The 12,183-nt window shown below is 37.0% G+C and overlaps 1 protein-coding gene across 2 annotated transcripts in view; it reads left to right on the forward strand.

Moving 5' to 3' along the window:
• Positions 1-12,183, forward strand: part of LOC127969495 (RNA binding protein fox-1 homolog 3-like) — a 110,612-nt gene that overhangs the window by 63,852 nt on the left and 34,577 nt on the right. For both annotated transcript variants that reach the window (XM_052571501.1, XM_052571500.1), the window contains exons 3-4: positions 3,695-3,841; positions 10,667-10,720. In XM_052571501.1, coding sequence (XP_052427461.1) covers positions 3,695-3,841; positions 10,667-10,720 — 201 coding nt within the window. The remainder of the gene's footprint in view (positions 1-3,694; positions 3,842-10,666; positions 10,721-12,183) is intronic.

The raw sequence follows: 12,183 nt of genomic DNA on the forward strand, positions 1-12,183 counted from the left end.
AATTGCACCTCCGCTTGCCCATCCATCTGCTCGGCTTTCCATCTACCACCATCAGGCAGAGGCTACGGGCCTCCGCTGCTCGCCGACCTCGGGCGGCATACACAAGGGGCAGTACGACAGGCTGTGTGGATCCAGAGCCGACCTGTGTGCTTTATCTTAACAGGACTTGACTGTCTACATCGCTGTGATGATTGATAGTGCCAATGTGCTGGTAAACACGGTGTCCTCTCACAGAGACCTCGGAGAGCCCATTGGGAGAGACTGTACATTAGAGAAGATGAGGAAGTTGTCAGATGGAAAAAGCAGAAGTTTGGTGACCCTCGACATTTAATGGTTCAGAGGTTTTGCAGTTGTTATACTGTATAACCTGTAGCAAGAGATCATACGTGCCTTCATTTTTCTCAAATAAGGCTAGTTATTGATTACTGACAGCGTGAAGGGTGTATGTTTAGCATTGTTTATATACAACATATAATGGGGATTTTTTAACACAGATTATTATATTATATTATATTCTGTCATTAATTATGCTTTCCAATAGCTGAAAAACTTTCTTTGTTCTTTAAAGCATACATTTTAAACAATATTTGAATTGTTTTTGTCCATACAGTGCCCAAACAGCACTGAGCCAAATATATGGACAAAATAAACACTGAGACATTTTTCGAAACAACATCAATATTTTTACTCTTGGTTTTATATTTGTTTCCCCTAAAAATTGACTTTGGTTGAGCTCATCATACTGTAGCTACTGTACTTTACTGCTGTAAAATGAACATATTTCTTTCAATAAGGTTGCTTGAATAAATATTAGATAAGCACAGAATATGCTTGTCTGCATGGTTTATTATATCTTTATGTTGATTGCAAAAAAATAATAATAATCTTTGAGACCCATAGAAATGTAAAGTCGCTTCTGTCATGTTACTGGTGTCATTTCCCCTGTAAAGACATATGTCCTCTGCAATAATGGTTTTGTTCAGCGAGTTAAACTTTAAAATCTCATTTCAGCTGATATTTTATCATGCCATTTTTCACCTTCTCTCTGTAATGAGTGAAAAAATGAACGCCTTCCAGGTCCAAATCTTTCGCATTTGAGTAGGTATTATGTTCTTAGCTGTGTCTACATAATTGCATTTACTTCACCTTTTTCCTCTATTTTTCTCTGTCAGGGTGCGAGGGAAAAGGGATGGAGTGATAGATATCTCATTATATCTTCATTACCTAATACATGATATATTGCCGTCTTCTATGATTCATATCTCTAGTGTGTTTTGTGCCTAATGAGGGGGAATTTGTCCAGCCCACTTATTATAATTAACCATGTACATAAAATGCAAGAAAACACACTTGGAATGTACGGATAAATCTCAATACTATCAAAAATGATTGAAAAATCAATTCAGTAGGGATGCACAAAAATCATGTGAGAAAGTTTTGATTTCCAGCATCAGTTTTTAATCTTCAGAATTCACTTTAGTGCTCATTTTATGCGCGAAAAGTTTAAGCCTATTATTTCAGCCTGTTTTAGGCTTTTCTGACTTTTGAAAGCTTAATAAGATCCAAAAACTTAACCATTTCATTCTATCTAGCGTGTCAGGTTTCAGGCTGTTTATACTCCATTGACTTCCAGTCCTTTTTAAGTATTTAAAGCTACTGCTATTGTTCATACAATATTAACAACATTTTATTATTAACTTGTTATTCACTGTTTGCGGACCTGAATGATGCCTCAAATCATGAAACTTTACTTCTGCTTTACTTTTAATGCACTTTCAGATACATTTTCACATTACTGATGATAACAAAAATACCCCGTAGTTTTACACTGAAGAAACCCAAGCCATTTGTAAGAGAATATCATAAAGACTGTGGATTGTACTGTTTTAGGCTAGAAAGAAAGCAAGCCAATTTCTTTTTCTTTCTTTCTTTCTTTCTCTTTTTCTTTCTTTCTTCCTTTCTCGTTTTCTCTCTCTCTCTCTCTCCACAGTGTGATTCCGCTCTAGAATACAGCTGTCTATGGGCCCAGCCAAATGTAGCTGTCTTCAGCACTTCTTTCTCATTGATCCTGCTAAGCTGGGGGAAGTTTAGCTGACATCATCTCTTCATCTGTGCTCCCATGTTCTTCTAATTCATTATGTACATGAAGGGCTGCCGCTCTGGTGCTGCGCTCACCATGCTTTTTCCTTCACTGAACATGTCTGCAAACAATAGCTGAAAAACAAGACAAACTCTTAAACGCAGAGGATTCTTCTGCATCTGCCAGCCTTTGCATCATGTCTGGATTAATTATTAATTCAGTTATGCACTAACCTGATCCTCCCTCAAGAGCATTTTTATAGATATTGATTTATTATTTCTTTCTGTATTGTTTCATAATATTTGATATGATTGCATGTACATAGGTGTAGACAAACAAATATTTTCACTGATATTATTCACACTTTTCCACTTAAATATGTGTTACTACTTACTGTATATTTTATCACATTTTGGTTATTTTGAGTATATGTTCAGTCTAGTATGTATAATCTGCACCACAGGTTTTCTTCCGAAATCTGCTCAGAAAATGCAAAAAAAAAAAAAAAAGTGTTATTGTAAATATGAAATAAATAATCATAATATTATGAATATATGTATTTTATTTGATAATATATATCATAATAATATATTTATTTATTTATTTAAATTATTTGTAACCTACATATGAATATAATCATTTTTAAATTAAATCAACAATGCACATGTAGTTTTTATTATGGGGGAAAGGAATATTTAGTTTTTTTATTAACTAATAAGCAAAAAAATTAACAGCTAAAAAAATAAATTTCTTATCTTGGATACTTACAATAATGTTTAATAATTCATACTAGCTGTAAAAAAAAAAAAATATTGGTTCATTTCTAGTAAAGACACCACTGCATGAAGCATGGTTTTTCATAATAATGTTATAATATATTTATTTATTTATTTAAAATATTGTGTATGTTAAATCAGCAGGGCATATGTTGTTTCTATTGTTAAGGGGTGTGGAATATTTAGTTTTTTTATCAAATGCTAAAAAAAAAAAAATTATCATCTTGGATAGAATATTGTTTAATAATTAAAAAAATACAAATCTTAATCTTGGTTGAGTTCTAGTCAAAACACACCATGTGTGGCAGGGCGTCTGGTCGGAGTCTGGTCAGATGAGGTCTTATAAAGCTCAGAGAGCAGCGAGAGACATCGTGAGAATGGGATGAAGGCTGTAGCATCAGGGCTTGTGAGGTGAAAGATGAATGTGTGTCAGGGACAGCAGTCCATCCTGGAGCACAACTGTGTCACTACCATTTCCTCCACATGACGGACAGATGAGCACACCATCTTAACGCTTACTTTCTTTCTCCCTCTCCCATTCTCCCTCAGGTCTTTATAGGCAGCTGCTCAGTAAATGCATTCTCTGGTCTCCCCATGTCAGAGGTTTTTTTTTTCTTTAATTCTGTATCCACCCTTCCTGACAGCTTCCTTAATCTTCACCGCCACATACAAATGTTGGCAGAGTAGAGGGAATTTGTAATATGCCACCAGCATTCACCAGCATTCCCCTGCTCACCCACCCCTTCACCACCCCGTAACCGTTGCCCGCTGCACTTTTTCCAGGTTGTGATGGTATCTGAGGTAGGAACTAACAGGGCTCTGCTTGTGTGTCTTTCAGCAAGTGGATGATGTGGCACAGACAGACGGCTCTCAGCAGCTTCAGCTCCAGACCTTAGACTCTTCGGAGAAGCAGCAGCCCAAACGGTTACACGTCTCCAACATTCCCTTCCGCTTCCGTGACCCAGACCTCCGGCAAATGTTCGGGGTGAGTCTTAAGCCTCGGCCAGATGGCAGCAGGTTGTATCTCAGAGGAAGGCCTGATTATTAATCCTGTTTCAACTCTGACAAGGACATTGATCTTGAATGCAACAGAGAAAAACCTGTTTAAATAATGTAGGTTTAGATTTTTTTATCTCTTTCTCTCTCTCTCTTAAAGGACTAAACTAGGACTGTCAATTTAACATTTTAATTGAGTTACCTAGTGTGGCCAGTATAGTCTGATTCCCAAACAAATAAATTTCATGAGACTTTTTTTTTTTTAGATGAAAAACATATATTTTAACCACTATAGTCCATTTACTGCTTTCATACACACCCTGCCATTCAAAGGTTTGGGATCAGTAAGACTTTTATTTGATTAAAAATACTGAAAAAAATGTATCTACTTTAAATCATTACTCCAGTCTTCAGTGTCACATGATCCTTCAGAAGTCATTCTAATGTGCTGATTTATTCTAAATGTTAGAAACGGTTGTGCTGCTTCATATCATTTTGGAATCTGTGATACGTTTTTCAGGATTTTTTGATGAGTAAAAGTTAAAAAGAAAAGCATTTATTAAAAATATACCTATTTTCTAATAGTTAAAGTATTATTATTGACTTTGTATTAATTAAACACATCCTTGCTGAATAAACACATTTATTTCTTAAAATAAATAAATAAATAAATATTGTTATATGTATATTGTTATATGTATATTGTATATTGTATATTGTATAAAGATTTCAATCTTTTTATTGAATCTTTTTCACTTTTTATTCATCACAGCATCCTGAAAAAATGTCACAGATTCTAAACAAATATCAAGCAGCTCAGCTGTTTCCAACTTTGATAATAAATCAGCATATTAGAAAGATTTCTGAAGGATCATGTGACATTAAAGACTGGAGTAATGATGCTTTTTTTTTTTCTGTTTTGATCTCAGAAATCAATGACAGTTTAAAGTTATATTAAAATAGAAAAATGGTATTTTAAATTGTAATGATATTTCACAATATTAAAGTTATTTTATGTATTTTTAATCAAACAAATGCAGCCTTGAAGGAACTTCTTTAAAAACACAATTAATCTTACTGATCTCAAATTTTTGAACGGTAGTCTACGGGTATGTGTGTGTGTGTGTGTATATATATATATATATATATATATATATATATATATATATATATATATATATATATATATATATATATATATATATATATATATATATATAGCTGAAGCCAATTATTGCATGGCATTTGTCACTTTGTCACATATTATTAAGAAACCAGAAGCCAGAGACATTTCATAATGTTAAAAATTAATGTTATGAAGGCATTTCTCAGCTAATATTAATGTATTACATGCTTAAAAAAAGTAATTATATGTGATCAGTTCAACAACCAAGTATTATATTATGTAATTAATGTGAACAAAACTGTAGACACTGTCCACAACAAGTCAGAGTAGTCAGAGTATAGTCTAAATATTTGAACATAACCAAAGTGTTTTTTTTTTCACATTTTTTCATTTTATCCCTCCAAGCCTAGAAAGTGCATGACAAAGTGCTAATTGATTTAACTGCATTATATTAGTTTTCATTTGTATATTTACTGTAGCTTGTGACAAGGGATCAGTGAAGTTTCTTTTTTTTTTTTTTTTTTTAAAGCTAGGGTATTCATTCAAAAAAGTCTTGTTATACTTTGAGCAGCATCAGGCTCACTAATGGATGGCCATTATTTAGCGTTTTATCCACAACTACTGCTCCTCAATCTGCGTTTAGATGTAAACACTCTGGGCTAGAATAAAAACAAATCTAATGAACGACTCGCAGCTTTCTATAACCAAAGAAACATCTGTGCCCGTCTCTCTAAGACTCGAGGACTCGTACAGTTAAACTCCAGCATACCTTTGAATTATCAGCAGCCAGCTAGGGAGGAGCGTTAAACACTGGCAGCTTGTTACTGGGGGCTACAGGCAGCGTAAGAAGGAGAAAAAAAAACGCTGCTGGTCCCAGCTTGTTAAAAACCGGAGTCTGTGTTTATTAAGGGCACTGTATAGCAAACAGTAATACTTAAACTGGTGGAGGACTCTGGGTGCAGCCTGACTGCTGAGTCTTGAGAACATCTGTTCCTCACGCTCTTTGTTCTCTCTTAGTGAGGCTGTCCTCTCCTCTCTGCTCCTCTCCCGTTCTGCCCAGCGTTGATGTGTTGAGCAGAGAGCCACACAGTGGTCCCACCAGTGGAGACGTAATTAATAGCGCTCCTCACTGTGGTTAAAAACTCGAAGTTTATCCTCATTAGGTTTGTGTTGGCTGACAGCTCCGATGTGGAAACAGGCACATGTGTGTCCAAGTGTGTGTATGTTTGTCTGAAGAGACTGCTGCAACTTGCTGTGAAGTCTCTCAGGGACCCAAGGGTGCAATTATTCCATGCCATAGATAGACTAGTGGGAGAGGATGGGATGGACAAGCACTGTGCACCTCTAAAGTCCCCAAAAATGTGAGAAAAGGCAAGTCTGAGAACAGTGACTGAAGCACAAGGGCAGAAGATTTCCATCTAGTGATGGTTTCAAACTCCTTAAGCACTTACTCAAGGGGTTTGCTGGCTACCCCAAAACCTTTGGCTTCTCCCCATTTTTATAGTTCTCAAAAAAAATTGCTTATTTATTAATAGAGAAATAAAGGCAATGTTGACATACAGTATATTAAAATAGAAAACAGTTATTTTAATTTGTAATAATATTACACCCTATTAGTATTAGTAAATTGTATATTAGTAATAGTGTATTTTTGATCAAATAGATATCTAATGTAGATGTTAAAAATATTATTAATAATAGATATAAATGATATATAAATATAACAAATATGGCAGAAGGATACTTGTTTTAATGTAACTTTAATAACACAAACTGTTTGAGATGTAATTGTTTTACTTGTGTCAAAAAATAGTTTCGAGACAGAAGTACATTTTAAATTTAACCTCCAAATGAATGACTTGTATCTTTCAGTGTTACTTCTTTTGATTATTGTAGATAAACAGTGACAGATCACACTCACTTTTAACTCAAGACAGCTTTCTAAACCATTTTCTGGTTTCTCAATTTAGCAAGATGGAAATTCAATTTGGAATAGCTGATTATGAGAACTGCAATTTTACGAGTCTTTTTCCTCATTCGAGTACACTGGCTTGGGCCGTAGTCAGACAAAGAGGGACGATTAAAAAGCTCTATTACCCAACCTTATTTGATGCTCATTTTATAATTAGAAAAAGACATCCAAAGCAATTATACAGATGAGTATGTGGATTTAATGCTAGAGTATGAAATTGGTTTTAAAGCACCACCATGACGATTACACACAGAGGCTGCAAAATTGTGCGACTCCTCCCATAATACTCCCCTGCACTGATTTGAGCAATCCTACACTTCAGTGCATATGTATATACCAGCAATAAAAATGAACCCTAGCTCTGGGGAAAGTTAGTATTAGATTAAAACAGGGACCATGTTATTCTGAATTAATAGACCGTTATTCCCCTTGGTATTTCCCTTAGAGGTTTGAATCTTCTAAAATATTGATCACCCAAGGGACTGCAGGGGTTTACCTAGAATCTCAAACAAGAGCAGAAGCCCCATATGCTTTCATAATGGGTTTATAATGATACCTGCTTGATTTCCAGACAAAACCATCTTAATGTCACGCTACTGACTTGCTATTTTAACTACTCTCCCTCCATTTTCACAGCAAAGCAGACTCGCTTCAAACTATTCTCATGAAACGTTTTCCCAACCTATCAAGTGTGTGGACCACCAGCAGTCTCACACTGCGATCTCCCATTGATCCTAATTTCATGTAGGCCTACACTCTTATTAAAGCTCTCTGCTGTAAGGCAGTGGCTATGATGGGGCCTATGGTGACTAGCTGTGATTAGTTCGGATTTCCCAGGGATGACTACCCTGGGAAATATTTCAGCAATACCATAAGCCTATTAGGGTGGGTTAAAACCATTAGCGTCCGCAGACTTTGTTTAGAGCGAATTGTCTGCGGTCGTGAGCAGGTTCACGCTGAGATGCAAATGTCGGCGTTTGATTCCGGCTCTGGCGGGAGGGAAAAAAGCATCCTAATTTGAACAAATGGAGGGAATCGTGTCAAGTAGCAGCTGTTTGGGTTTGGCTGCGGAATTTGAATTGGGCTGGAAAAAAGCAAGCGTGGTAGATCAAGCAACAGCCGGCTGAAATGAACTGCGAGGCGTCAGTTTTTTTTCCCCCGCTTGAGATCAGAGTGGAATGCTCAGCCTCCTCCACGCCGCAAATATGCACATATACAGTCCACCTCTGGTTCTCCCCACGGCTGGGCGGATGAAAGGCGGCTCTTCTTAACCTTATTAGTGACCCGGGCCCTCGATCAATCCCATTGAGCCGTAGGTGCCTGGGAGGCCCATTTCTCCCCTGTTGTGCTGAAATGAAGCCGATGCGGCCTGCTTGACAGGGTAATTAGTTTTAATGAAATAATACAGCCATTTTAGACAGCAATTAAAACCTGCTTTCATTCTTCCCATTAGGGGAACTTAAGGTTTTGCTTTCATTCCGCCGCGTTCCGTAATGATCTCCAAAGCCGGCCGCGTTAAATGGAACGCTTAAGCACCGTTAACCCTCTGGGGAGCTCCAGCCTGGCCGTCACTCCTCTCCAGCGGCCGCCAAAGTGGAAGAGAGAAATACAAACAGAACCTTTATCACATGTGTCACTTTGTGCGGCTGCTCTAATTGCTGTCCTACGCTTTCGTATAAACAGTCATGCTTACTGGCACATTTATAGCGGTGCACCCTGGAGCCTCCTGCTTCCATCTAACCAATTATTCAGGCCTGTTCCAAATTACTTCTTAAAGAAGCTGTCTCCTCCTTCGGCTAGAGCAGCGGTGACCTTGCATTGGCATGAGCTGGCATGTTTATTTATTTATTGAAATAAACTGCTTGTTTCAAGATCTCGTTGTGAAGCTTCCTAACCAAGATCCTGATTAGCATAAGGCGAGGTTAACGTGTGTTTCGTGCAGCAAGGCTGGTGTTTATCACCTCTAATCAGGCCGCTGTTTCTTCAGGGTTCACCTTTTGTCCACGGGTATGAGCGGCATTCAGTCAAAGGCCAAGAAAGTTTAAGCTTCTTTCCTCTAAGGGCAACCAGGCAACAAAATCCATATGCATCTGAAAGAAGCTTCCAGACAAAGCCGTATCTCCAAGGGAGTGGTCAGTGCCTCATGGCTAATGCTAATTAGAGAATAAAAATGAGAGATTGGGCGTTTCAGAGGGCCGTGAGAATAACAATCAGATAAAACCACAGAACGGAGCGCAAATAGCTGGAAAATAATAAACGAGTGACAGGTAATTACGAGGATGGTATTCGTCACTGAGATAATAAACAAATATATGGTTTATCATCAGTGATGATGGCTGCTCTATATCCAATTATCCTTTTTTTAATTGAGTCAGGCATTTGGTGTTAAGTCAAGCCAGAAATACCCTCTCCCGTGGCTTTGGCCAGCTTTTATCAGTCAAAAACACCACAGAAAATAACAAGCCATATCGTGTCATTAAGAGCACTGGTGCATACACAGCAGGGTGCGGCTGTGATCTTTTGAAGTTTGCTCCCATCAGCAGTATGTCCTGCTCATTCCCAGAATCCCGACCCAGCCGAGAGCTTCATGTAGTACCATTGGTTAGGCAGCTCAATTAAATTTACATCATGGGATCTGAGTTACTATTTGAAATCTACAAGATGTATTTGTAGTTTTTGTGTGATCAGTCTTATTGAGTGAATTAGTTGAGTGAATGATTGTTTTGAATGAATCGAATAATTGAAAGATTAATTTATCAATCACTTAGAAAAAGTCACATTTCCTTTCTGAATCAATGTTTTTGAACAGTTCAACTGATTTAAAGTTAAAATTGCATAAATCACATTAAAATCATAATAATTGCCACTTGTTTTATCAAATGACTAATTGGTTAATTTACTCACTCATAAAGACAACATACTAAATACTACTCAGCATATTACTGTTTCAGAATTCATTGAGCGTTTTTTTCTTTCCTGAATTAGTGACACTTTGATGTATTTGTTGACTCACTCTTAAAGAGAGTGGCTGCATCTGAATATTCATATTTCTTTACTAATAGTAGGCGAATGTTGTATGTCTGTATTACATTCATACTAAACAAATTCATAATTTAAAGAAAGTACTTTTTCAACAGTTACTTGTTCAGAACAAGTACCTACTCAGTGAGCAATTTCGGACACAGCAAGTCACTTCTTTCATTCCTAAATTAATCAGTGTTTTGAACAAATCTAATACATGAATGATTTATTGATACACTCTAAGAAACAGTCAGTTGCTTCACTCCTGAATGAATTAGTGTTTTGGATGAATCTATGGGTGAGTGATTCATTGACTAAATCATGAAGACACTTGTCACAAGCTACCAGTACCTGCCTCAGAAAGAGTCACTGAAATAAAAAATATAATATACTGAGTAATGTTGTAATGCGTTACTTTTAAAGTAACACATTACTAATGAGTGGTACTCATCAATATCATTTCTCTGTCATGGCAAAGGAGATGTGTGAAGGTTAGTCTAGCGTGTTCATAGTGAAAGCGGTGGGTTTACTATTTTAGCTCCCCGTGCAATCAAGTACTCAAGTTTCCTGACAAACTGCACAAGAGATGACTTCTAATTATTCCTTCTCTCTCTCTCCCTCTCTGTCTTTCTTTCTTTCTCCCCTGTCTCTCCTCTTTTCTTTTTTTTCCTCCCCATCTCCTTTTCTCTCCACAGCAATTTGGGAAAATTTTGGATGTGGAAATTATTTTTAACGAGCGGGGCTCTAAGGTAAGTCAGCTGGAAGAGCAGTTCTTTGTCACTTCATACTTCTTCCTCCCCACAGGTCTCCTCTTCCCTTCATGAGCCGAATAATTACAGCTCTTACACAGCAGCCGCAAAGTGACTCAAACGTCACACTCTCACACTCGCTCACATTGAGCCGAGACACGTTTTGGAAAGGTAGCTATGCCGAGAGACAACTGAGCGGTTTCAGCTGAGTAAGAGTCAACTTGCCCGGTTATATAATTCAGGAAAGTGAACGTCTGACCAACACGCAGTGATTCTACTCTTAGAGCTGTCCCACTGTAATAAGATTCAGCTGTTTAAATCTCTAGTCTTCCACTAGAAAATGGGTTATATATAGCCATTCTTCCATACAGCACTGCTGGTCTCAAAAGAGGGTGACATTTTGCTGAGGAGAACTTCTCTCACCTCCTCCTAGGCAATTCACCGGTGAATCTGCTGGAACAAACCATCACATTGTACTCAACCTAAGCAACGCACATTATAAGATCAGCCGATCATTTACAAATAACCTGTTTCCCACTGGCCTTTTGAATTCCTATGCAGTGGCTCTGTTTCAAAATCTAGTGAGCTGCCTACTTAGGGAAGCTTGATTCACAATGGAGTCCAGTAGTGTTTGGTATTAGCATGTTACAAAGATAAAATGATGATATGATAATATGCATAAAATTGCATTGCACATTCAATTATTGGGGAAAATAATCAACTTTTAAATGCACTGAAGTAAACTGAACTGATTAACCGTATTGCTATATTTAAATGTATTCCAAATAATCTATATTCATATTTTATATATTTTTAAGAGCATGCAATTTCTAATAATATCATATATTTGAAATATATAATTATATAGCATATAAACATGTGCATCATTTTTATATTTATTTATTTATTTATTAAAACAATTATTCATATACTGTATATTTACATTGATATAAAATACATTTAATATGCTGACTTAAAATTTGTCCAAAAACAAAGCATCATAATTAGGTTGCCTGCCTTTTGGAGCAGCCCTTTGAATCTATGTTCCCTTACTATACTGCCTCTGTAGGCAGCTCAGTGTAAGAATTGGAACAGAACAAGTACTGTTTGTTAGTGTTATTTATAAGCTAGTGGCTCAGCTTTCTATCTGTATGAGCAAATTAAATCCGAGATAAAAGGGAAAAACTACAAGCGCTGTGGTGAACACGGTAGTGCAAAATGTCAAAAGGATTAATTTTGCGGCCCATTTCTTTTTGATTTTTCTGTTTCCTCGTGGGCCAAGGACTCCTGGGCTGGTCTTTATTCATGCCAGACACAAGGAGTGGAGTGTCCATGTACAGTATGCATATCATACTCACAGGCCTCCCAAAGCAATTACCAGGCCATACTTGCAAAGTGTGTATGAACTAAAAGACCAGGGCTTGTTCCACGCTCTTGTTTGCTGTGCATACCTAATAGCTGTT

Source organism: Carassius gibelio, chromosome B12 (genome assembly GCF_023724105.1).
Source record: "Carassius gibelio isolate Cgi1373 ecotype wild population from Czech Republic chromosome B12, carGib1.2-hapl.c, whole genome shotgun sequence".
Classification (NCBI taxonomy): Eukaryota; Metazoa; Chordata; class Actinopteri; order Cypriniformes; family Cyprinidae; genus Carassius; species Carassius gibelio.